Here is a 27,106-nt window from a genome sequence, read left to right on the forward strand (position 1 = left end):
CGGTGCGGCGGCGCCGCGATGACGCCACAGGGAAGCGCCGGGCCGGGCCGGGCCGTCACCGCGCGGCTGGCAGCGTGCGGGCCGGGCTGAGCCGTGCCGGGCCGAGCCGTGCCGGGCCGAGCCGTGCCGGGCCGAGCCATGGCTCCCGCCGCCGTGCCGGCGCCCGAGGTGCAGTTCGCTCAGCGGCTGGCCGCCAACGAGAAGCGCATCCGGGACCGCGCCGTCAGGAAGCTGCGGGGGTACCTCAGCGGCCGCACGCAGCGCCCCGAGGGTATGGATGGGCTCGGCTCGGCTCGGCTCGGCTGGGCTCGGCGGCCGCTCGTGCCCCGCCGCCAGCGGCCGGGGGAACGCGTGCGGGGGGCGGGAGCCGCTGCCGGGCCTGCCCCGCCGGCCCGGGGTCGCTGCGTGGCGATCTGGGGTGGTTTTTCCCTTTTTCGTTTATTTTTCGCCTCTATTCATCGTATATTTTTTTTTAGGGAGTGCTTTGAGGGGCTGGGGAAGCGTTGGGTTGTTTAACTGCAGCCGTTCCGGAGCCAATTCTCCTTCAGGTTGTATGGGTTGTCTCGTAGCCCTGCGTTCGTGGTATTAGCAAGGTTTGCTGGCCCACGTGGAGCCGCGCGTGGCCGCCCCAGGACCCGATGCGGGCACCCTTCAGCGGCGTGCCGGGCCGCGGCCTGTGTAAGCCGTGCCTAGTGGCTTCGGGCAGGCCGTCCTGGAGCTGGCTGCGCCTGGAGGTGCTTCTGTGCACCCCTTCCTTGCCCACACGGGAGGCTTACCAGCACGGTGACAGACTGCGAACGCGTGGGCCCAGTTCGGTAAACCTTCCCCGTGGAGCGACAAGGAGCACGGTGTGGGGATGTCCAACAGCTTCTGCGATGCGCGTGGATTGCTGTTTCCAGCACGCGTGTCACAAGCTGGATGCAGTACGTGAGGCACACACGGACACCCCCCTTGGCTTTGAGGGCACCAGCCTAGACCTGGCACACCAAGAGCTAAACGGGAAGGCTGGTTCAGCCTAAGTTAATTCCTTGCAGAGACACTGGGGAACGTGTTGTTTATTCCTTTCCAAATAATATTTGAGCTATTAGCAGTGTTTGACAGAGGGAAGAACACATAAGACCAGCCTTACTGGGCCAGGCCATGGGGCCAGTAGCTCATCATCCCATTTCTGACAGTTACCAGAGACCTAGGGGATGCCTAGGGATGAGTAAGAGCAAGTGAGTGCACATGGTATTCCCCCCCCACACACACATATTTTTCAAGCTTCCATTTGTTTTTAGCTCTGGAGACTTCCTGTGCTGGATATGACACCCAAATATTCAGTGCTTCTCCACGCATCTTACCACAAAGGACGGCTTCCTCTTCAGTTAGTGGATGTAGTTGGCCAGGTGGAGAGGAGCGCCCCAACTGAGGGAAGAAGTTGCATATTCAGCTAATGTCTTAAACTATTAGGAAACTAACACGGGGAAACCGTGAGTTGGAATGTCAACCTTTTGCATGTTAAAGTTAACCCGCCGTGAAATGCAAACAACTGGGAAACCAAGGTGACTTAATTTCCAGTGCTCTTAGATTGACTTGCTCTTAGGTACTGTTTAAGCTGGTAATATTAAATTTTAAGTTAACTTTTTCAGACTTGGAGAGAAAGTATTACGTTGAAGAGAGATTAAGTTATTAATGAGCAGGCTTATATCCAGGCAGGGTTCTGCCAGAGACAAGGGTCACACTTCAGGTAACCCAGCTAGACACTTTAACTCGAACAATCGAGAGCTTGCTGACTTTTCAAAGAGTGGGTAGAGTTACTGCTGACATTCGCTTCAGTCAGATCTTTCACAGGTAGACAGAACACAAGCAGAGGACTATTCAGTACGGTCTATGCTAGGCCATGCTGGGTAAACTTTGAAGATGCAGAGCCTTCCTTACTTGATTTTAAATAAGTTAATTTCTGGAGAAGGTATAGAACGGCTGAAGTCATTATATGTGTGCAGTTGAGCTTGGATGAGCATGTTATTCCTTGGAAGTGTTCATTTTATTTTTTTTTTCATGTTAATTCATTGTTAAAGTCCATGCCTTGAAAGAGGAAAGATGTGCTATGCTGGGCTGATGATTGGAGGGTCACATTTGCTTGTATCATCTAATATCTCGTATAGAGAAATCAGTAAATTAATTGGTGAAAGAATAGTAAGAGTAAACATGTTAAAAGAGGAAAGATTGTGAGGTGTTCTTAAACGCTAGCTGCATTTACTTGAGCCCAGTTCTGTAAAGGATTTATGTAAGTATACCATTCCCACTGAAATAAGCTTGTGTAGGTCCTTGGAGATTATCTACAGTAAATCAACAATTTTAACTAGCATTGTCAAACCGGAATAACTCCCAAACAGAAATGCTAACAAGACTTTCATTAAAGTAGCATGTCTTCAGTGGCTGCTTATGAGTGATTACTAGTGCAAGCTCCCACACTGTATGTAGGGACAGAGTTACAGTCCAGACGTGAAGACCAAACTTTCTCAAGGTATCGTTTAGATAAAGAAGGCCTTCAGTTTTCCGCACTGCATTTAGGCTGAGATTTTAAAATAACCTTGCCTGAATGATTTTTTGCCAGCAGTGGATGGTGACAGCAGGGCTTGGAAAATGGAAGAATAGAAAACCCAGTCTTGAAAAGTGCTTTTTGAGTGACTGGGAAAAGGAACATGCTCTAGAACGTTTTGGTCAGGGTCCTTTGTCCAGATGACAAAGGATTGCCTAGGACACTGTTAAAAGCTCTCAGTGTCTGAAAAGCAACTCTGCGGGAAGCCCGTGTTCCTTAGACAAAGTCTCTTGGGCCATCTTTATTGATAGAAGCTGACGTCCCTGGGGCATAGGCCTAATATCTGATGCTTCTATAGAGTTAGTGCTATGTGCAAAGTTAAGCCTGCTTCTTACTGCTATATATGTAGCATATGAATCTGTTAAATATAAAAAATAACATTTATTAAGTGAATATTAAATCAGTGAATCGAATGATATCATGTTTAATATTAACATCACTGACAAATCCAAGTTAAACTTATTAATACTAGTAAGCATACTGCTTCCTCCGGTGCACTTTGCATAAATCTTCCACCACCTCTACTTCCTTTCTTTTTAACTGAGCATGACTGCAGATGATTTAACTAAGATGTTTACAGTTTTTTGTCTGAGTAAAGAGTGGTGCAGTAGTGATGATTGCTTTCAGATGACTTGTTTCCAGGAGAACACGCTCAATTTGGATCTAGCAACAGGCCGTAGCTTGAAAATAGCTCCAGTAGGTTTTTGCAGCTACTTTGTATGCTGTCAAAATGTTAATTCTCAGAAACGTATTTGGGATCTCTAATTGTTTTTTAAAGCATTCTTTCCAGGTAGTACTTTCTGTCTGTAATGTGTGCTTTTTGCTACAATGTGAATTTTTACACTGTAGTGAAAATAATCTTTGCTGTTAAAATTCAGGTGATACTGTACCTCAAGACTAAATGCAATGAAAAGATTTTCTTTATAGTTGCTCAGGCGCTTTGATTATGAATCTTAATGTAGAGGAAATTTGTTGACTGTCAGAAGCGTACGCTATCAAATGAAGCCACATCTCATCTATGATTTCTTTGAAATCTTTGGTACTTTGGCACAAGATAGAAGCCTAAAGTCATGGAATGACTAAACTATGCCGAGTGGCCTTCCAGTTAGTTTGCTTACAGTGGAAATCAACATTTGGCTAAGAAAATATAACAAAAGTGAAGGAGAGCAGGGAAGAGAGACTACTGCTTGAAAGCACGTGGGTGGAAATCTGGTGGATTTTTCATTTTCATTCAATCTTCTTGTATTCCACAGGTGGCTTCAGCCAGGAAGAACTGCTAAAAATATGGAAGGGGCTGTTCTATTGCTTGTGGATGCAGGATAAACCTCTGCTACAGGTATAGTAACTGCTTTTATATTTGCCTGAGTGGGTCTCCTAAAACATACTAATTTACCATAGTGAAAATGGCTGTGGTGAGTCTTGCACACTTTTCTTTCTTCCCCTGCTGCTCATATGTGGCACGTGCAGGAGAGGTGACCAATTCTGTGATCCTCACCACATGAACAGAAGCCTAAATGGCGTGGTGCTTGCAATCACCCTTTCCCAAGGCAGGTGTAGCTGTATTCCTTCCAAATGAAATACATGTAATTATGAAGTACATGGATTTGATGGGACTACAACAGTAGCAGCAGGTTGCCCTTAACCGTAACTTAAACATACGTGTAACCTTCAGTTAGTCTAGTTCAAAAGTTTCAAACTTCCTTTTCTTTTGATATTATGAAGAGTTTGGTGGCACTGGCACTTCCTCCACTACAGTTTTTGCTTCCTTCTCCAGTTCGTCTACCTGCTTTCAAAAGATAATAGCTTTGGAGTACCAAATCTTGGTAACCTCACTTAACCAGTTTTAAAATCACTTGTCTCTTTGTGTGAGCAAGTTTTATCTCACAAATAGTACAGAAAGCTCCATCTACAATTAACTTACATTAGAACAGTACCCTTGAAATTTTATATTATTTGTTAATTCAAATACACTGGATTATTCTCCCAATTTAGTTCTGTCTGCTGCCAAAAGGATGATTTGTGTAGATACCTGATAAATTAACACGGCTTGATAGCTTTGACTCCTCTCTTAAAACAGGACTAATCCCAGTGGAAGGACAGCTACGGTATGAAAGCAGCTGTTAAGAGAATTTTTCTTAATTTTGAGGGATGTTGTGTCATATTCATACTTGCTATTTTCTCATTGAATGTGTATTGAGGAGACCAAGCTCTGAAACATGCTCTACTAACTGTATTTATTTACTTTTAGGAAGAACTTGCAAATAATATCTCACAGCTTATCCATGTGATTCAGAATACAGAGGCTCGTAAGTACTATTTCATTATCTGACTCATTTTGAACCCGCTATCACAGTCCCAAAATAGAGACAGCGAGATACGGGTGGTTCCTTGTTTTTCCTTTGTTTGTTGTCCAGCTGGTATGTGTGATTGCACTAAGTGGAGCATCTGTGCCCTGGATCAGGTGCAGTTTGTTTCCGATCATTGCAGGGGAAGGGTTGTACCTCCAGTGCAGTAAAGGTGAGATTTTGCAGGGTGTGTGGCAAAGCATACTTGTTGCCTTACTTTGCTATTCTGCATCTACTTGTTCTGGGTATATCATACTCAAAACCAACCTCATTTCATGAGCTGTGAAGTGTACAAAATGCACTTGAAATACAGTGCTTGGTCAGTGCCAAACTAGCATGGGTAGACACGAGTGCAGAATGGGTATCTTGCTCTAACTTTTGCATATATAACAGAAAATGTACATATAAAAAGCTCAGGCTCAGTAACTTCCTTTTATTACAATTCTCACTGTAGTTGCACTTGCCTTTGAAAGTAGCTGTGAGCCTTTCTTGTTTTTCTGAAGTTTAATCAGCTTGTCCTTGTACTCATCTCAAACAGATCTTCCCTTAGCTCTATCCCAGTCCTTGGGTAAACCCCTTGGGAAAAACATCTCTTCCTCATGTTGAAGTGATTTCTTGAGATTTTTAGGTTAGCGAAAGAAACTTTTGTGCCAGACATGCTGATGATTTTTTTTCTTACTTTCTTACAGGACACTTGTTCATTCAAACATTTTGGCAAACTATGAGCCGTGAATGGAATGGGATAGACAATCTGCGTCTTGATAAATATTATATGGTAATACTAATTAGCTCACTTGTGGATCTTTTCTGGTGTAAATGGTGATGTTGTGTTGGAAGACAGCTTTGTCTGCACGTGCATTTATGTATATCGTAAGAGAGAACAAGTGGCTATCTTCATGATGCATTGCAAGACACTCGTTTTAAAGGCTTTCAGTCACTGTCCAAGGTCTTAAAGTAATTATTTGTCATGCCGTGAGTGCTTTTTTGCTTGCCTTCCTTTATAACAGTGATACTTCTCATGGATTTTCATTGGGAAAAGCTTCTTAGGGAGGAAGCTATTTTCTTGTGCAAGTGCCCTCACTACGTATTAATGTTGTCTAGGTGGACACTGCATCAGCATCAATAATTTAGATCAGACTCTTTAAAGACTTTAATGAATCTGTATAAAAAAGCAGTTGTCACTAGAACACCAACTTTCCACCACTGTAGTAAGTTCAGCTATCAGTTCTTTTTATAGGAAACGCTATATTAAAAGACAGTAAAATCAGTGAAAGAACACTCTTAAAAGACCTGCCTTTTGAAAAGAATGAAATCAAGTTAATCTTTTAATTTGAAAGAAGCTAATTGCAGACACATTTGCTGTTGTATTTTGTTGCTCAGTGTTAGCAGAAAGCAGGTACTTCAGTTAAGTGTTCTGAGCCAGTTTAATGTAGCTGGTTTACATGTGGCTGTCTCTTAGCGAAAGGTTCCAGTCAATTAAATGATTATTGTTATAATCTGTCTTTATTGTTGTCTCTTGTTGAAGTTGTGGGTTTTTTAATTTGGCAGCACTTAATGAAGAAATCGGGGTGATGGAGCGGGAGAAAGCTGTATGGTAGAGACAGTCATTGATTTTGCTGGGCTCGCTATGTGAGAATAGTTTATTGTCTTTGGAGCCTCACAGCATCCATCTGTAGCTTGACATAATAGACAAGTCTGTCAATGTTTGGGGGAGGAAGCTTTTCATCTTGTACTATGAAGAGCTTTACAAAGAAATCCATTCCTATTACAGTACACCAACTCTTTTCTTTATGAATGCATGTAAAAGATTTTGTACTTTGCAGCTAATCCGTCTGATTTTGAGGCAGTCTTTCGAAGTGCTGAAAAGAAATGGCTGGGATGAAAGGTGAGCAGACTTCTGAATGTAATTTCTTCATAGAGAAGTTACCCAATTTTTCTTATTAACATTTAATAGATCCTTTTTGTCTGCAGATGGCGCTGTCATGAAGTCTTAGCACTAAGGCTCATTTGTTCTCTGGATCTCTTATGATACATAGTTCAGAAAAAAAGCAGCCTTGAAATACAAAACCTCCAGATATATGATGGGGTTTGCCAGATCTTTTTCACTTGGCCAAAAGAGTTAGCAGTGGAACATCATCACTGGAGAGATTAGACTGAGTTAGCATCCCTGAAAACACAGAAAAGGAATTTATTCTTGGTTGTAGTATGTTTCTCACTGGCTCTGTCTTTTTTTTTTTCCACTCTGTTTAATCATGGTGACTTGCCTTTTTATGAGACTGAACTGGAAGTTACTACTTAATTGTATACAACAGGGAGCCAGGTTACATCAGCGAGTTTATTTGTATTTCTTCCATATCCTATCAAATGGCAAGTAATTGCAGCTATCTTGCTCTGTTTAGAGCATCTCTAAGATGCATTTAAACTGATGAAGAGCTTTAAAGTCTCTTAATGCTAGGCTATCAAGCACTTCAAGTTTATCCTTTATCTCTCATGCTTTCTGGAATGCAGATGCATGTAGGTGTGATATCATGGAAATAAAAGGGAATGTAAAGCTGACTACCTGTCATCCCCTCTGTTTTACCTTAATTTTGTATTGGGTAGATGACCACAGGTTGAAGAGCTAAAAGTGCTCCTTAAGAAGGAACAGAAAGTGTGGGAGGAAGGAATTGGAGGAGGCTTGACAAAGCCAGTACTCTTTCCCACACGCATTTCCATGGCAGAGACATGGTCACCCAGAGTGATCTCTGACAAAGTGTCATTACTTAGCCTGCCTTTTTCCAGCTTCACTGGAGGTATGGCTTGGAGGTCCTTCTCCATGAGGTGCGGCAGTGTGGGAAGAGAAGATCATGAATTCCTCTCTTTGCAGAGTGAGGGGGCTCAAGAAGCACGTTTCTCCATTGGCCTTCCTCTGCACAGCTTTCCAGCCACTCTGCCCCAGGCCTGTAGCGCTGCATGGGGTTGTTGCGGCCAAAGTGCAGGACCCAGCACTTAGCCATGTTGAACCTCATCCCCTTGGCCCCTGCCCATCGACCCATCCTGTCCAGGTCCCTCTGCAGGGCCTTCCTACTCTCCAGCAGATCGACACTTCCCACAACTTGGTGTGATAGCATGTCTTTTTGAGCCTTGTGATTCCAGCAGTGGGAAGTATTTGTTGGTAGTCCAGAAGTTAGTTATGGAACAGAGCCACAGCCCTTACAGCTCAGTCACTTCTGGCTTGAGCTCTTGGGATGATGACGTTTTACGCCTAACGGCCTACGATCTGTTCTTTGGTGTAAATGTTTTGCTCTAAGGGACAGTGGATAGTATGCTTCAATGCTGGCAAAGTCTGCACAGCTGAAATGAGTTTGAGAAGGATCGGTGTTAAATTTAACTGTTGGGTGCGCACCAACATGAAAATTGTCTTGTAAAATGGGGGGTGGTAGGTGTTGCCCATCAAGGATGAATATGACAGCTGGGGCTTTAGGAATGCCCTGCTCAAGTGGCAGAAGCCTTCATCCTATCCATCAATCATATGGGATAGTAAAGTTCAGTCCGTGTTAAAGTGTGAATTTTAAAACCATCATTTCCACTGTAGCAAACTGTGGTGGATTGTGATGCTACAAAATAGTCTGGACTGTAAGGAGTTCTAGTTATGGATGGATTATTTAATTGGTTTTTAAGATGTGAAAATTGATCACTGGATTTATTTCTTGTGGCTGTTGATCAGCCATCTTAAGAACTGGTAAAACTGGGAATGGCTAGAGTTTATTTTCAAAGCAAACAATCTGAGCAATTGAATATGAATGTCTTGCTCTCTTTCTTTTTTCCTTTTTTTTTTTGTAGTCTAAGAGATCTATTACTGCAGCTATTGATGAAAGAAGTTATGGACCCAGAGAGCAATACTCCCAGCGGAATAAAGTTCCATTTAATTGATATCTATCTTCAAGAGTTGGCTAAAGTTGGTGCGAAGGAGGTTAGAAAATACATTTTAATTTTCTTACTGATTAATGTCAACTGTGGCATTCAGCACTTCAGAAGCAATACAGTTTTTGTGTATTAGTGTGGAAAGTGAGAATATAGTAGTTTCTCTCAGGCTCCTGACTACTGATATCCGCTCCAAATTGAGGTTGGAAATAGCAGTCAAAGAGTTTTACCATTCTCGTTTGTTTGTTTCACAGAATGGACTTAAATTCTTTTCCCTTGCATGAACGTGTTTGCTAGTCCTTGCTTTCACAAAGACTGACATAAAGCCTGCTCTTGGCTGATTCTCTAACACACCAAAGCAGAGGAAGAAAATAAGCTTTCAGAGGTCTGGTTTATTTTTTATTGTTGCCTTCAGACCTGTGCATTGAGCAAGTTACACTCTACGTCTAGTTGTTTTGCTGATGACAACTGTCTTTCTCTGCTGTGGATTGCTGCCTGCTTTTGTTCCAGGTGCCCTTAATTTTGGTAGGTGCTGTAGAGTTTTGCAGCAGCTGAAAGCCTGTTGCTGCAGCTGTTGTTGCTGACTTCTCTTAAGGGTGTTTCTCCTGTTAGTCTACAAGGCTGAGCTGCCGGCTGCCCCGCACTTAGTTTCAGGCTCATTTTTCTCCTCGTTTATGGCATCTGATACCATAGCAGTGGCTGAAAGTGTCAGCAATTTTCCACTAGTATGCTTTTGCAGTCAGTATTACAAGCTATCCTGCCTGCAGCTTTTGTTGTTCCAGATTGTGGAGTGAGAGGGAGGTCTCTGCAAGAGAAGTGTCTGGTCTTGGAGCATAAATAATGTCTGCAGCTCCATAGTAATAGAACTCTCAATCCATGGCTAAGCCACTTAAAGTGACCGTGGGGACTTAGACTTGTAGACTACTTGAAATCACAGGCAGTGTTTATAAATTTAGTTGAGGGAAGGGTCTTTATCTTTAGTAGTATTGTAACTGACAGTGTTTTGGTCTAGGCTGGCAGGTTAAGAGAAACTCAGATCTTACCCATGTTTACGCTGCAGGCTTTCTTTGTGAAAGAGAACTAAACAGTTTAAGGTTTCTTGGCCTCATTTTTCCATTTTTGAAATAAGAAGCCTCATTATATTTCCTCTACTCAAAAAGTTAAAGTTTGCAAAGCAGTTAGCATTTTTATAATGCTTCCAGGGAGTGTCTGGAAGTTGGTGGTAGCAGTGGTAAGAAAAAGTCACTGGATATTCCTGTTGGTTGGAATTAGACAGCGTGCTGAAAGACTGACATAATTTCTTAAAGATGATCCCCCACCACACCAAGCATTCAAGGAATTTCAGTGTGCACGTATAATATTTACTGTGCTAATTATTTTTTTCTAATCATACAGCTCACAGCAGACCAGAATCTCAAGTTCATTGAACCTTTCTGCAAGTTTGTTGCCAAATCAAAGGAGTAAGTTTAATGAAAGGATAAGTATTTCTTAAGAATTAAGAAATTCTGTAACAATGCTCTGCATCCTAATAAATGGGTTAAAGAAGATACACAGTGTAACTTCAGAATGTAGAGAAAGAAGGATATTTTACTGTGTATGCAGTCCTTTGAAGATAACGGATGTTTATCAAAGTTACAAATAAGCCCTATGGATTTATTATTAAAAAAAAAAAAAAAAAAACACATCTGTTGGTCAGTTTTGTTTTTAACATGCATGGTGCAGCTGATCCGGTTAGATTTCTCTGTTGCTGCAATGTAGTGTATAGTAGTATATAAACACAGTGAAATTTAAGAGGGGAACATTGGCAGGACACCTACTCAGCTATAATTATTTTGATTTAAAGGACTGCTGTTTAGGAAGTAACAGGTTTACTTTCCTTATCTGGAGGGCTAGATGCTCTTCTACTTTCTTCCTTCTTACACATTTTCTCTGTGTCTCCCAAATTTCCATTTTTTTTGAACGTGAGAAGAGAGGGTCGGTATGCTTCTGCCTTTCCACTCTGATCTCTACTCTCTTTTAATACAGTTCTAGCATAATGTATGCTGTAGCCGGTGGTATCTTTGAAGTCATTGTGGATCAGTCCCCTTATGCCATTGAGGACCTAATGAAAGAACTGGGTAGTGGCAGTGATGAGGAAGGCGTGTCTGAAGATGACAGTGAACACGGAAATGATGAGGTGCTTAAAACCAAAGGTGAGGAGAGAATTCTAACTGGCCTTGGTAATACTAGGATCACAAAAAATCTGCTGCTTAGAGATACATTTCTGTTCTGAACCACTCAAGCACGTGTTAAGGGTGATGTAAGGGTAATTGTGATTTGATCCCCTCAGATGAGGTTAAACAGAATGATTCCTCTAGAACATGTCACAAAAGTGAGCGGTCTCGGTTTAACCAAACAATAATCAGCTTTCCACGACAGTGGGAGATAATCTGGTCTGGCTTTTGGCTCTTGGATATTCAGAACTTTTTTGAAGATGTGGTTTTGGCATCCTTTGAGGGCTTAAAGTTTAGAAAAGGGGAAAAAAAGGCTGAGCAGGAATGTTTTCAATCCAGATATGCTCTAGTACAGAGACAACTCAAAAACACTCAGATAAGCAATACTCAACCATTGCATTAATGGTGACATAAAGTACTTAAATCAGTACAGATTTCCAAGATAGTGTGAAGAAAAATGCATGTATATGAGAGCTTGCTTGGCATGTCTGTTTTTACAAACTAAACATTAATATTCATTCTTTTTTTATTGCAGCAGATAAATGCTTTTCAAAAAAATCAGTGCAGAGCTCTGAAAAAACAGAGGATGTTTACAAAAATGCTGATGACAGTATTGGGCCTGTTCTTCAGGTTTGTTGCTTGCTTTCTGTTTTAGTAGTACTCTTTCTGTTTTCTTCTTTGATTGTTTTCAAGAAGTACTGAAATAAAGGGTTTTAATTGGATAAACATATTAAAAATGTTAATCCCCTTCTGCCCTAATGTACGTTGGTATTTATGTAATGTACTCTGAGTACTTCATAAGGAAATAAATCCATGTTGAAATTCTGATTCCTTCTTCCCCTCTACCATACCTTCTGCTCTTCCCTTCCTGTTTCAAGAGTTCAGGAATGTGTGGCAAAAGCCAAATCACTATGAACAGTCAAGCAGTCAGCATAAGTTTTATTGACAGTAAGAGCAAAAGTAATGGGTGATGGGATGCGTAAGAGAGAGAGTAACATGTTGCAGTCTGTGTTTTCAAGACCTTCCAGTGCAGTGTAATGTTTTTGAAGTATCTGCCTGAATGTGTTTGGTGGATGTTCTTCATGAATCTGTGGCTTTTAAGTAAGAACTAGAACTTGTCATTGTTTAAATCTGATACTTAAATATTTTGGGGAGTTTTGAAGTTGGTTGGCTTCTCTCATCAATAGGAATTAAGGTTAGAAATGTTTTGGGAAGCAATACAGAGTTCAACTGCTCTGTTAAAGAAGCAACCATTTGTAAAAGTCAGTATACATGTGAGAAAGGGTGTAAATTTCAACAGAGAAAATTACTTTGGGTTTAAAGGATGTGTACGCTACTTGAAGTGTTGGTAATGTTAGTTTTATTGAGTAATGTGAGTTTTATTGCATGATAAGCCAACTAAGAAAAAATATCTCTTACTTTCCTCCAACAGTTTGATTATAAGGCTGTTGCTGACAAACTCTTCGAACTGGCGAGCAAGAAAAATATACCCACGCGTAACAGAAAGCGTCTGTACAAGCTGGTCAGAAAGTGAGTTCTGTTGAAATACACATCACATCTGCTACCTTGTCCTAAGCAACTTCTGCTTCATTTTCTACTCACCCTCTTTTGACCTGAATCGTAGAATCATCATAGAATCACAGAATGGCTTGGGTTAGAAGGGATCTTAAAGATAACCTTGTTCCAACCCCCCTGCCATGCTCAGAGACACCTTCCACTAGATCAGGTTATCCAAAGCCCTGTCCAACCTGGCCTTGAAAACTTCCAGGGATGGGGCATTCACAGCTTCTCTGGATAACCTGTTCCAGTGCCTCACCACCCTCTGAGTAAAGAATTTCTTCCTAATCTCTAACCTTAATCTCCCCTCTTTTAGTTTAAAACCATTCCCCCTTGTCCTGTCATTATCTGAGCAAAAAGTTGCTCTTAATCTTTCTTAAAAGCACCCTTTAAGTACTGAAAAGCTGCAGTGAGGTCATCCTGGAGTCTTTTCTTCAGGCTGAACATCCCCAACTCTCTCAGCCTTTCTTCATAGGAGAGGTGCTCCAGCCCTCTGATCATCTTCGTGGCCCTCCTCTGGACTCGCTCTACCAGCCCCACATCCTTCTTGTGCTGGGAGCCCCAGACCTGGATGCAGCACTCCAAGTGGGGCCTCACAAGGGCAGAGCAGAGAGGGACAGTCACCTCCCTTCATCTGCTGTCCACTCCTCTCTTGATGCAGCCCAGGATACGGTTGGCCTTCTGGGCTGCAGACACACACTGCTGGCTCATATCGAGCTTTTCATCCACCAGAACCCCCATGTCTTTGTCTTCAGGGCTGCTCTCTGTGAGTTCTTCTCCCAGTCTGTGCTCCTGTCTGGGATTACCCTGACCCAGGTGCAGCACCTTGCATTTGGACTTGTTGAATCTCATGCAGTTCACGTGGGCCCACTTCTCAAGCTTGTTCAGGACCCTTTAGATGGCATCCCTTGCTTCTGTTGTATCGACTGCACCACTCAGCTTCGTGTCATCTGCAAACTTGCTGACGGTACACTCAATCCCACTGTCCGTGTCATTAATAAAGGTATTAAACAGCACCAGTCCCAGGACGGACCCCTGAGGGACACCACTTGTTACCAGCCTCCACTTGGATGCAGAGCCGTTGATCACCACTCTCTGGGTGTGACCTTCAAGCCAACTCTTGTTTTCTGAATGGTCCACCCATCAGATCCATACCTCTCCAATTTGGAGATTGGGATGTCACGTGGTACCATGTCAAAGGCCTTGCAGAAGTCCCAGGTAGGATGACATCAGTTGGTCTTCACTTGTCAACTGATGCAGTCACTCCATCACAGAAGGCCACCAGATTGGTCAGGCGCAAATTGCCCTTGGTGAAGCCGTGCTGGTTGTCTCGAATCACAGAATCACACAGAATTGTTTAGGTTGGAAGAGACCTCCAAGATCACCCAGTCCAACCTCTGACCTAACACTAACAAGTCCTCCACTAAACCATATCACTAAGCTCTACATCTAAGTGTCTTTTAAAGACCTCCAGGGATGGTGACTCAACCACTTCCCTGGGCAGCCCATTCCAATGCCTAACAACCCTTTCAGTAAAGAAGTTCTTCCTAATATCCAACCTAAACCTCCCCTGGCGCAACTTTAGCCCGTTCCCCCTCGTCCTGTCACCAGGCACGTAGAATAGACCAACCCCCACCTCTCTACAGCCTCCTTTAAGGTACCTGTGGAGTGCGATAAGGTTGCCCCTGAGCCTCCTCTTCTCCAGGCTGAAAAACCCCAGCTCCCTCAGCTGCTCCTCGTAAGACTTGTTCTCCAGACCCCTCACCAGCTTGGTCGCCCTTCTCTGGACTCGCTCGAGCACCTCCATGTCCTTCCTGTAGCGAGGGGTCCAAAACTGAACACAGTACTCGAGGTGCGGCCTCACCAGAGCCGAGTACAGGGGGACAATCACTTCCCTAGCCCTGCTGGCCACACTGCTTCTTATGCAGGCCAGGATGCTGTTGGCCTTCTTGGCCACCTGGGCACACTGCTGGCTCATATTCAGCCGACTATCAACCAATACTCCCAGGTCCTTCTCGGCCAGGCAGCTTTCCAGCCACTCATCTCCCAGCCTGTAGCTCTGCTTGGGGTTGTTGTGCCCCAGGTGCAGGACCCGGCACTTGGCCTTGTTGAACTTCATACAGTTGGCCTCAGCCCATCGGTCCAGCCTATCCAGATCCTCCTGCAGAGCCTTCCTGTCCTCGAGCAGATCAACACACGCACCTAACTTGGTGTCATCTGCAAACTTACTGAGGGTGCACTCGATCCCCTCATCCAGGTCATCGATAAAGATATTAAAGAGGACCGGCCCTAGCACTGAGCCCTGGGGGACTCCAGTAGTGACCGGCCTCCAACTGGATTTGGCTCCATTCACCACAACTCTTTGGGCCCGGCCATCCAGCCCGTTTTTAACCCAACGAAGCGTACATCAGTCCAAGCCACGAGCAGCCAGTTTCTTGAGGAGAATATTGTGGGAAACGGTGTCAAAAGCCTTACTAAAGTCAAGCTAGACCACATCCACAGCCTTTCCCTCATCCACCAAGCGCGTCACTTTGTCATAGAAGGAGATCAGGTTCGTCAAGCAGGACCTGCCTTTCATAAACCCATGCTGACTGGGTCTGATCGCCTGCTTGCCCTGCAAGTGCCGCGTGATGACCCTCAAGATAATCTGCTCCATGAGCTTTCCTGGCACTGAGGTCAAACTAACAGGCCTATAGTTCCCTGGGTCTACCCTCCTTAGGGTAGATTATGGAGATTCTCCTTAGTCCTCCTTTTTGTGTTGATGTATTTGTAAAAACATTTTTTGTTATCTTTAACGGCAGAGGCCAGATTGAGCTCCAGATGAGCTTTGGCCTTTCTAATTTTGTCCCTGCACAGCCTCGCAACATCCTTATAGTCCTCTTGAGTAGCCCGCCCTCTTTTCCAAAGATTATAAACCCTCTTTTTTCTCCTAAGCTCGAGCCACAACTCTCTGTTCGGCCAGGCCGGTCTTCTTCCACGCTGGTTCGTCTTTGGGCACGTGGGGACAGACCGCTCCTGAGCCACTAAGATTTCCTTCTTGAGGAGTGCCCAGCCTTCCTGGACTCCTCTGCCCTTCAGAACCACCTCCCAAGGGACTCTGCCAACCAGTGTCCTGAACAGCTCAAAGTCAGCCCTCCGGAAGTCTAATACAGCCGTTTTACTGGTCCCTTTCCTGACTTCTCCAAGAATAGACAACTGAACCATTTCGTGGTCGCTCTGCCCAAGACAGCTCTCGACCACCACATCTCCCACCAGTCCGTCACTGTTTGTGAACAGAAGGTGTAGGGGGGCACCTCCCCTGGTAGGCTCTCTAACCAGCTGCGTCAGGAAGCTATCTTCCACGCTCTCCAGAAACCTCCTAGACTGCTTTCTCTGGGCTGTGTTGTGCTTCCAGGATATGTCTGGGAAGTTGAAGTTCCCCATGAGAACGAGCGCTGACGATTTCGCAGCTTCTGCCAGCTGCCTGTAGAACTCCTCATCCGTCTCCTCATCCTGGTTTGGCGGTCTGTAACAGACCCCCACCAGGATGCTTGCCTTGTTGGCCTTCCCGCTGATCCTAACCCACAGAGACTCAACCTTATCATTCCCAACCTCAAGTTCCACAACATCAAAACACTCTCTAATGTAGAGAGCCACACCACCACCCCTTCTGTGCTGCCTGTCCCTTCTGAAGAGCCTATAGCCAGACATTGCAGCACTCCAGTCATGAGAGTGGTCCCACGACGTTTCCGTGATGGCAACCAAGTCATAGCCTGCCTGCTGCACGATGGCTTCCAGCTCCTCTTGTTTGTTACCCATGCTGCGTGCATTAGTGTAGAATCACCTCTTTGTCTTGCGTGTGCCTTGACACTGCTTCCAGGAGGATCTTGTTCCACAGTCTTTCCAGGCACAGAGGTGAGACTCACTGATCTATAGTTCCCTGGTTCCTCCTTTCTACCTTTTTTTAAAAATGAGGGTGGTGATTCCCTTCCAGTCTCCAGGGACTACACCTGACTGCCAGGACTTTTCAAATATGATGGAGAGAGGCTTGACAGCTCTATCAGCCAATTCCATCAGAACCCTGGGATGCATGTCATCTGGCCCCATAGGCTTGTACTTGTTCAGTTTCATCAGGTGATCTCTAACCTTACAGTGGGAGGGACTTTGCTCCCTCAGCCCTCATCTTCACGTTCAGGGAAACAAGAGACGTGGGAAGCCTGACTGATAGTGAAGACTGAGGCAAAGTTGATGAGTACCTCAGCCTTCTCCATGTCTGTCATTACCAGTTCACCCTTCTCATCTTTCAGAGGGGGCACACTCTCCTTGGCATTCCTTTTCTGAGCAATGTGCCTGTGGAACCTTTTCTTGTTATTTTTTGCATCCCTTGCCAAGCTCAGTTCCATCCGTGCCTTGGCTTTCCTGAGCCCATCCCTGCGTATCTGAACAGCATCCTTGTACTCTTCCCAGGCCACGTGTACCTACTTCCACTGCCTGTGCATTTCCTTCTCGCGCTTCAGTTTGACCTGGTGACAGTGTCACAAGGGAAGGCTTATCTCACAGCCCTGGGTAACACGCATAGGGTGCCTGAAGCCTGTGCTGCTGTTCCTTATTGGTAATACACCTCAGCTAGCTGCAGCTGTTCCTTATTGGTAATACACCTCAGCTAGCTGCAGCTGTTTATCTACACTGGGTGGCTTTGTACTGCAAGATGACATTGGATTGTGAATGACACAATGTTACATGGTACAGGAGAAGTGTTAAATTCCTCTTTTCTCAAAACTTTCAGGTTTTGGGTTTCTGAGGCACATCTCTTCTGGAATGAGCGCTTGTATTTTCCTGTGTAAAATACATTGTTCTTATTTTGACAAAAGTATAATAAAGTATGGTGATGCTATGCTGCTAGTGCTATAATTGGTACTAAATCAATAATACTCATTTGTTTTCCTTCTCTCCCTCCCTCCCCGCCTCCAGGTTCCAGAACTTAGCAGAAGGTAAGGACTGAGCAGCATACAGAGACAGTTTCTTTCCATTAAATGATACATAATGTTCCCTGTGCAATATGTATTGCAAATCTTTTTGTTATGTGTATGTCAAGGATTTCGTGCCCAAAGAAGGGCAATGAAGCTGGTGAAGCATCTGGAGATCAAGTTTTACGAGGAGCAGTTGAGGGAAATGGGGTTATTTAGCTTAGAGAAAAGAGGGCTCAGGGGAGGCCTTATTGGTCTCAGCAGCTACCTCAAAGGAGGCTGTAGCGGGGTAGAGGTCAGTCTCTTCTTTCAAGCAACAAGTGAAAGGACAAGAGAAAATAGCCTCAGGTTGCACTACGGGAGGTTTAGGGTGGTTACTAGGAGAAATTTTTTCACTGAAAGGGTTATGAGGCATTGGACAGGCTGCCCAGGGAAGTGGTTGAGTCACCATCCCTGGAGGTATTCAGAAGATGTGGAGATGTGGTGCTTAGGGACATGGTTTAGTGGTAGACTTGGCAGTGCTAGGTTAACGGTTGGACTTGATGATCTTGGAGGTCTTTTCCAACCTAAGAGATTCCATTCTATGATACTGTAGTGTTGTGGTTTGGTTTTTTTTCCTTTAACTTCATTAAGACATGTTGCATGTTTTTGGTGAAATGGCCAAATCCTCATCACAGCTTGGTCAGCCCTGTGCTTTGTTCCAAAAATGATTATTTTTACTTAAATAAGAATCATTGGTATGATTTGCTTTTGGCCTGAATGGGGAACAGGGAGTTGATTTTCTTTCTCTGGGAGTTGTGCTGTATATGTACAGCAACATAGGAATACTGTTAGTTTTCAGATACCTTATCCTTCATCCTCAACAGGAATCTTCCCCGAAGATTTTCCTGAAGATGTTTCTACAGATGAAGATGATGATACATTTAGCAGGGGAAGGCGAAAGAAAAAAGCTGTCAAACCTTCGGAGAAAAACAATTTGGAAAAAGTAAAAGGTAAGGCAAGATCAACCTTTGGAAGAGAGACTCTCTGTAATCACTTGTGCAGTTAGGCAAAGTATCAGAGCTGTTCCGAAGATGACATAAGCTGTTCTTCAGAATGCGCTGATTTGCATTGTATTGCAGAGAAGGTTAAGTGTGAAGTTAAGGTCGCTTTGAAAGGGGTGGAAATTTTATTACGAATTTTGAGGCAAAGATCTCATCGGTTTTGGTCAAAAGCAGAAATGGGAGCAGTTGTTTGCATGACTCCATTGAGCAGTTCCATTTACTGTAGGAAAACAAATATGACAGTCTTCTTGAAATCGGATAACTTAAAACATAGGAATCTGGGGGTGCTCCTGGAAAGATGAAGAATTTCTAAGAAGCACATGCAGGTGTCTCTAGCATCATGACTTATACTGACATGACAAAAGCTGAATTTGTACCCAAAAATATTTCACCAAATTACGGAACCTGAGATACCTGCCTATTAAGCCCAACAGAAGGCTAATAACTCTTTCTAGCGATATTACTATACAGAACAATGTTACCACAGGGAATGGCTTAGATATCAGCTGTGACAAGGTGAGATCAGCAAAATATTAATTAGGCTAGGAGTTGGGAGAATGCAATGTCTTGATTAGCTGTAACATTAAAACTGTAGTGATGGTTGATAGCAGGAAAATGCTATTCCTGTTGGGGGGCGGGCAGGGGGAATAACTAAATAAAACTCAGTTGCTCTAAGTTCCACATCTTATGTTTCACATCTGTGTTTCACATCTGTGCTGTATGGTATTCCTTTTGGGGTAGACTCAGGGAAGGATGAACAAGAGGCTTCAAGTGCGCAGGAGACATCAGTTCACCAGAAGAGGAGGAAAAAAAGGAAGAAGCGGGACAGACCAAGTGCTGATTCTGGAACAGCTGATGGAAACTGTGAGGAGCGAATGGCTGAAACATCTGGATCTATTGTATTTAACCAGGGAAATGTGTCAGAAAATAACAAGGAAAGGAAGAAAAAGAAATTGTTAGTAAATGAGGTGAACGAGACCAAAAATGTAACAACTGACACCAGAGATAAGCACAGCACCTCTGTGCAGAGCAGTCAGACTGACGCAGAACAGAGTAAAAAGACTCAGTCAAAGAAAACGAATCCAAAAGTGCAGAATGTTCCTGTAAAGCCTGTGTGTGAGAATGGACCAGCTAACGCCAATGGGGCAGAGGATGTCAGCCCGTCTGTCACACCATTAATTTCTAAGGTTGTGAAAAAGAAACAAAAAGCAGAGTCCGTCTTGGTCAACGGGGATACCTTTTTGCAGCAGACCGGCCTGAAATCCAACAAGGAGGGCTTGCCTGGGACGCTGTCAAGGGATGCAGACTCTGAATCTGTACTCTCCAAGAAGGTCAAATTAAAGAAAAAGACAAAGCTGGTTAGTTTGGAAGGGATGAAGGTCTCCAACCAGAAAGCAGCAACCTTGAAAAAGAAGAGAAAAGTAAAAGAGGTGCTAAACTCTGTTGAAGCCAATGGAGTTCTGGAGACTGCGTGCAAGAAGAGCAGACAGGAGGTACGTAGATCTCTCTCTCTCCCCACCCCACTGCCCAGCCTTCCTCACAAACTGCCAGGCTACTTTTCGAGCCTGGCTTCAGCTTTCTGAGTGTGGGACTTCATGAGCAGGTTGTATGTCGATGTCATTATGTACTGTCACCAAAAGGACCGGTCTCCCAGAATCTCCACCCCTGCCACATTCTTATGCCTTCTTATGCGATGGCATTAAAGCCTGTGCTAGGTGCTCGTCTGAAAAGCTCACGTAGCTGAGATTTGCAGTATTAGGGTGTGGGTCTTTGGTTGCTTTTGTTCCCCCCCCCGGTTATTTATTCATTTGCGCTGGGTGTGGTTGAGCTTACAGCATGCTTACGAAGGGCACATTTTGGCAAAAAGATGGGAATGCAAAAAGGGTGGCAGCACTTGTCTGTTGGCTGATTGGTCAGTCAGCACACAAACTAGTGGGCCAGTTTTCCTACATGTAATTCCAAAGAAACAACAGAATTTGCTGTTCCTTGCTCAATCCATGAAGCTGTCTGTGTGTTTTGGGTGGGGAGGGGTCACGAAAGAAATGTTGGAAGTTGACTCAGGAGAAGGAGAGTACTGGTATAAAAAGTGAGCAGGGTGAAGCTAAAAAACATAAATATGGAAGAAATCAGGCTTTGCCAATTTTTTTTTTCATTGCTTGAGAAATGTTGTTTTATTTCCTAGTTTTAGTAAGGTAATATTGGTCTCTTATCCAGAAATTGAGTGACATATTTATAAAATAAATAAATAAATAAATAAATCTTCAAATATTGAGAGGGAGGAGGAGAAAAAAAAAAAACAAGTTCAGCCTTAGTTCAGCCTTATTTCACAGTTGTTTCCAGAATTCGGGAAGCTAAAAGACTCTTAAAGCAGAAGTGACTTTCAAACAGAAGCTGTATCCCCAGACAATCTGCAGCTGTGCTGTGGGAACTGTTTTAAGAATTTCACGTCTGTAGGTTGCTGTAGAGCACAGATGAACTTTCCTTTCACAGTAGTCCACAGATGACAGGCTGGAAGGCTCTGGAACAGTACATTTTGTTAGTGGCACTGCCATTACAAGTCTTGAGAATTGCCTTGTGCTGGAGAGAAGGGTTGCTTTAAATGGCAATACTCAGTATGAATCTGAGGGGAGGGCATCAAACCAGTAACAACATACACTTGCTGGATTTCTTGAGTGTACACAGATGTCATAGTCTGCTTTTTTTTTGTCTCTATCCCAGCCTAAAGGTGAATTTGTTCATTAGCTGCATATCTCTTCCATTTAGAGGCACCATGAGGTACCTCTAAAGAGGTTTTGCTTAAAGCCAAGAAAAAAGACACCATCAGCACTTCAGTGCAGGAGGGCTGGGTTGCTTGTAAGGGAGCCTTATGCACAGTTAAAAAAAAAAAAAAAAAAAAAAAACTTTGTTTGCATTCTCATGGGCCAGAAAGTTTCACAAGTTCCACTTTCCTTGCTATTCAATGAGCTTTACATTCCAGAGCAGAGCCAGTCATTTGCAGTCATGTTAACTGTAAGCTTAGCTCCTGAGAGTTAATCAGGATGATTGGTTTGTGTGAGTACCAGCTAGCACGTTCTCAGCTGTGGCAAAGTTGTGTGGTAAGCTCTGAGCACCAATCGCTGTACTAGGTATAGTTAGGTACAGGGCTTTTGTACTGAGAGGATTTTTTCCCTTCCTTCTTTACAGGAAAGCAGCACCGCTCTGGCACCATTAAAGAAGAAGAAAGCAAAACCAGGAAGTGATTTTGTAAAATTTGAAAAATCAACTTTACCAAAGCCGGTCTTCTTCAGGAAAGCCAAAAGCGCCATCTCTTCCACCAGGACCTCCATGCAGGTAATGTGATCTCACAGATGGCAGCTAGGTCTTGCCACAGGTTTCTTCCCAAAACACACACTCAAACTAAGTGCATGCAGTCCTTACTCATTCTGTCTCTTCCAGTCTGTGTTAATCTCCTGACGCAATCAGATAAACCTGGAAATACTGTTGCATTTCTGGAGCCATGCGTGGCTCTGTCTGCAAGGAGTTTCAGAAAATGAGTTGTAGGCATCTTTAAAGTCTCTTCTTCCTTCCGCACTGATTTCAAAAATACCTCTCTGTTAAAAGGCTGTCATTCTGAACCTGCTCCTTTCACGGGAAAACGAAAGCGTTAACTGACTTTCGGTTGTGCTAAGGGACTCTGAGCCTCCATTTCTTCCCACTTGCAGAAGCTTGTAGCAGTGCAGGGCTTCAAAAGACTGCCTTCTTTTCTAAACCTTATTAACATACATCTTTTCAAGCCCTCTTTGCACTTTGAGGCATGGGCGTATTGAAGCCAGTGTGTTTAATACACAGAATCTTGTTTGTTATTGAATTATGTAAGGACCTTAGGGGGAATGTCGCTTCTCTACAAATGCAATGTTTGCTTTTAGCTGGAAAATCAGTGCTGGCATAGCAGAGGGCAGCATTTCAGTGGTAGAGAATTGGAGGGGATGGAGGTAAAAGAATTCATACTGTTGCCTCAGAAGTCTAATTTTATTTTCTGTCTTTATTTTGCTTCATAGTTGAATAAACTGCAATCGTCCGGCTCCAAAAAAGTCACCTTTGGCTTGAATAAAAACATGACTGCTGGTGAGTCTAATCCATCTGTGTGTCTCCACAGTCTCGCATGTTGCCAAGGAAGGGGGAAGCTTCCCCCTTCCCCCTACGTACACACTCACGTACCCTCCCTCCCTCTCTGTCATGTGTAATACTTTTTGTGTAAATACTTGTGTACAGTTCATGAACCAGTTTATAAACCATCCTCAAGTTCCCATCCAGAGGAGATGATGAAATTCAGGACGTTCTGCCCAAAGTGCTAGACTTGGGTGATTCTAGAGTGCTGCTTTACTGACATGCAGGTGGAGGCTTCCAGACTGAAAACAGTGCAGCAGTGACAAGCTCTCCTTCCTGGGCCTCCTGTCATGCAGGGTGCCTCTCAGGAAGCCGATACACTTCACGTTCTTCATTGCCGAGTGCTGTTTAGTAGAACAAAGGCGTTGATATGATGAGCTCAGGCTGTATTACAGCAAAGCTTCGCTTTATTTTGTTTGCCTCTGATTTATTATAGTAACGAGTAGATAAATATCAGTCCTGCTCTGGATCCCATATGTAAGCAGACAGTTTTCCCTGTTCCCAACTTCTGTGCTATGGAGCAAGACATTTTCTTATTCCATGTATTCATTCAGCTACTTTTTTTACTCTGATGTGTGCTATAGGCAAAGTTCAAATGGAAAATAATGGGGTTTGATATATGTATTTATGTTAATATAATACAGCTGCACAAAGAGCAAAAATGCGTATCTACTAGCAGAGGGGATAACCAGGAATCTTTAGAGATGTGCTGCTTAAATGTAAGAATAGCACCACTACTTACCCATTGTGATCCTTTAAAAGAATGCGGGGTATTTGGGGTACATAGAACGCTTGTTTCTGAGGAGTAGGCTAAGTCTCCAGCCTGTGAAACTTTGGGGAATGGTTCACAGCCTCTCTGCATTGCGGCAGACCCCATTCTCAAAGGGACTCAGCCAAGAAATGCATTTCACCACCGTCTTTCTCTTTTCCCACCAAAGTCTTAGGCTAGACTTGCATGATCCTTAATGATGGACTTACAGATCTAAAGCAAACTTCCAGGGTTGGACAATTCCACAATTGATTGATTGGGCCCAGGAACTGCATTGCTTTTAATGCGCTTGCTTATTTTTCAACAGAATTTAAAAAGACGGACAAAAGTATCTTGGTGAGCCCAGAAGGACTGTCCCGTGTAGCTTTCAATCCTGAACAGAAACCCCGTCACGGAGTGCTGAAGTCACCTGCAGGTACCCCAACAGGAGAACCTAAGCTGAAGAAACCCTTTACTGTTCCAGCTAAGAAGAAATCAACTGCTGTGGACTTCTTTTAAACCAATAGATGTGGCCTACTTTTGTACAGAACATTTTGCTAAACTAGAACGTTCTCTGGAGGTATTTTGAACTTGTTTATTTTTTTAAGTTAATATAAATTGTATATACAAGATTCTGGTTGTGACCTGGGACATTGCTATTTTGACACCACTTCAGCTGTATCTTGAAATACTTGTTTTTTTCTATTAACAGAAAAGAAACAAAATCCAGTCTCTGCTCAGGTGTGGTCTACAAAAAGTCTGGTCTCTGTCCATGTAATTCCCAAGAGACCCATTCATTTAATTAAGGAATGTTGAGGGTTAGATTGTTCTGGGAAATTTTTGAGCCAGTTAAAGGAAGCTTGCACTTCATGCTGTTAAACTGTCTCTCACTGGATAGGGCTTAAAAAGGAAAAAAGACACAGATTTTTAACCCTATTAGTTGTTTGTGTAATTTAAAGTTTTACCCCATCATTTTTCCTGCGTCAACCTTGTCATCTGTTGATTCTTCTAGAAATAATGATTACCTCATGTCTCTGCTTAATACCAGCTGGACTTGCTTAGCTTTACCCAAGTAAGCGAGCTTTTCCTGGAATGATGAATGCCTAGCTGCTCAAGTGATCGCTGATACAAATAAGCCTTCACAGTGGGTTGCCTGTAGAGCTGAGAACACTCATCATGTTATTTTCAGTAACACAAGTGCCAAAGCTGACTTACACTTGTCATATATTGTAAGCTGGCTTCTTCTCTCTACTGTAACCAAAATAATGCTCTCAGATGAAAGAAACCCTTGATAACTCCAGGTGGTCTCCCTCCGCCCCCAGTGCTGACTTTCCTGAAGGTCTCTCAAGGATCCTAGTTTTCCTCTCTAGCAGCTGGTGTCACCACATTTCACCAGAGCTCAGATCTCATTCAGTGAATGAACTTCTGACTGTAGTAAAGCTAGATCAGCGTAGTGCATCCTTGGCTATAGGGTACACATCTCTCAAACTTTTGGTGCCTCTCAACACAGGGTGAAACTCTACAGCCCAAACAGTTTGGTTTTGGCTTTGATATAGAACCAGAAGAGAGTTCTTTCTGCAGCATTTCCTTGTATTAAGTTTTTGTTTGGACTTCTTACTACTGCTGTGCATGCTTTGATTTTTTTTTTCTTTGCTTCTTTGGTACAGAATGAGGTGTACTTCTCTGAGAGTCTATTAATGTATTTTGAGGGGGAACTGTGAGGAAGGGGAGAGCAAACAAAAGTAAACTTCTGATACGGTTGAAAGATTTGAAATCTTTCTTTGAAAGTTTTGCTTATGCAAATAAAGTAAAGGCTTTGCAGCAGATCTCTACATTAGAGTTCAGTTTCAAAGCACGACCTGGTGCCAGAACAAAGCTGTTCATGAAACTTCCCACCAGCTGCTTCCAGGATCCTTTAAGAGAGGGAGTAGACCTGCTTCATTAATTTGTCTTATGATAACTGATAAACATTCGGCTGCTTCAGCCAGCAAAATTAAACATTGTGGCATAATATATTTGCTTACTTAAATATTATTTTTTAACAGTCTTTGATGCTGATTGTCCTCTGACAGATTACTCCCCATAAGCAGCTGGGTTGAAACCACTTTTTCATAGTTCACCTAGAATTCCTTCAAAATAGTAGCGTACTTGTAGATTGCTAGTTGGTCTCGGTTGCTCGATTCTAATCCATGCTGGTTCTTGCAATAAATTTGTGGTACTACCATCAGAGTGTTAGAAAGTCATTTTGCTCTTGTCTTTTCTCATATAAATGAAGGACTGATTTTTTTTTTTAAGTTTCTATTGGTTTAACAGATCAGTAAAGAACTCTGGAGAATACATCTGATAAAATTGATAATATCTGCTGTTCGAGCAATTATTGTTAATCTTACTTTAAAATGTCATTGTTTATTAGCATAATGCAATTTTCTGACAAGACAATAAGTATGTTGTACATTTATCTTGTACTGTGGGTGAGAAGTCATTTGTGGAATATGCATAAAAGAATTTGTATGTGCATGGCTGTTAATGCAGTATGTTGAAGATGCAATATTCCTCCTAGGATAGAGATGCAAAAAATCAGTAGGTGGATCTGGTTTGCATAGGTAAATCAAGGATCAGGGTGCATTGGGGTTTGGTTTATTATATATAACCTATTATGGAAATGTATTTAAATGATTGTCTGAATCTCTTTCAATTGGCTCTGAATCTTTTGAACCTGTTGCTTGTTCAAATACCCCGTTGCCCACAGTACTAAATGGAGCAGGCAGAAATGGCAGTCAGTTTTTTAGCTAAAATTTTAGTGATGTGATCGTGTGTTGGGATTCATGCATAATGGTGTGCCATGATGCTGATATAATGTTTTGTACATATGCATGTGGAGTGTGTATTGTCTTCAGCAGTGTCTAGAATTTCATTCAGGACAACTTTACAAACAAAAATCAAACACTGTCAATTCAGTTTCATTGGCATTGTTGGGTTAAATTGAGTAAATTACCCAAAATATCGGCATAGTGAAAATTGCAATAAACATTGAAGACAAAAAGAAGAAAAATGGATAAATGTAACATCTGGGATACCCACTGCACAGTCACAATGGCACTGTAAGGAGAGGTGTATCTATAGGGGAGAAAAAGTAAAAGAAAAACTGATCTAACCTATTTGATGTCTCTTCATAGTTTTTTCAGAGTTATTCCAATTCTACAGCTGCCATTCACTCTGAGTTAAAATACATTTCTGGCATACCTTTTAAAAGACAGTATTTTATAATGGTTATCTACATTTATGTTACGAATCTGATGAGCTTTGCATTTCTTAAGCTCAAATAGTTTATAATTCTTTATAGCTTCAAGAGAACTCAAAAGCACAAAATTCAGTAACGTAAAAAGTTGAAACTATATTTGAATTGTTGGGCATGTAAGATCTTTTGTAGTCTATCAAAGCTTTGTGACTTGGAAGGCATCAAATGCCCTTTTTTGTATTTCTTGTGCTTAGACTCATTACATGCATTAAAAAGTTCCGTGCATCATTTATGTACCTCTGCAACAGCATTGTTAATGCAAATTTGGTGTCTAAGCATTAGATCATTTAGTCTCGTTCAATAAATCATTTTTTTCTTGTGGA

General features: G+C 43.0%; 1 protein-coding gene across 1 annotated transcript; it reads left to right on the forward strand.

Annotated features, from left to right (window-relative positions):
- Nucleotides 1–43: 43 nt before the first annotated feature.
- Nucleotides 44–27,106, forward strand: RRP1B (ribosomal RNA processing 1B). Its single transcript, XM_048054861.2, has 16 exons — nucleotides 44–271; nucleotides 3,838–3,920; nucleotides 4,833–4,890; nucleotides 5,619–5,704; nucleotides 6,753–6,814; nucleotides 8,752–8,881; nucleotides 10,228–10,292; nucleotides 10,858–11,024; nucleotides 11,581–11,675; nucleotides 12,478–12,575; nucleotides 17,553–17,572; nucleotides 18,415–18,540; nucleotides 19,333–20,084; nucleotides 21,775–21,921; nucleotides 22,629–22,695; nucleotides 23,814–27,106. The coding sequence occupies exons 1-16, from the start codon at nucleotides 139–141 to the stop codon at nucleotides 24,002–24,004; spliced, it is 2,280 nt and encodes a 759-aa protein (XP_047910818.2). The 5' UTR covers nucleotides 44–138; the 3' UTR covers nucleotides 24,005–27,106.

This window comes from Anser cygnoides, chromosome 1 (genome assembly GCF_040182565.1).
Source record: "Anser cygnoides isolate HZ-2024a breed goose chromosome 1, Taihu_goose_T2T_genome, whole genome shotgun sequence".
NCBI lineage: Eukaryota > Metazoa > Chordata > Aves > Anseriformes > Anatidae > Anser > Anser cygnoides.

Excerpts from the sequence above, each read along its gene's own strand:
- RRP1B (XM_048054861.2), top strand. The coding sequence starts at position 139 with ATGGCTCCCGCCGCCGTGCCGGCGCCCGAGGTGCAGTTCGCTCAGCGG. Across the intron at positions 10,293-10,857 it reads TTTGTTGCCAAATCAAAGGA|TTCTAGCATAATGTATGCTG; the intron begins GTAAGTTTAATG and ends CTTTTAATACAG. Across the intron at positions 22,696-23,813 it reads GAATAAAAACATGACTGCTG|AATTTAAAAAGACGGACAAA; the intron begins GTGAGTCTAATC and ends ATTTTTCAACAG.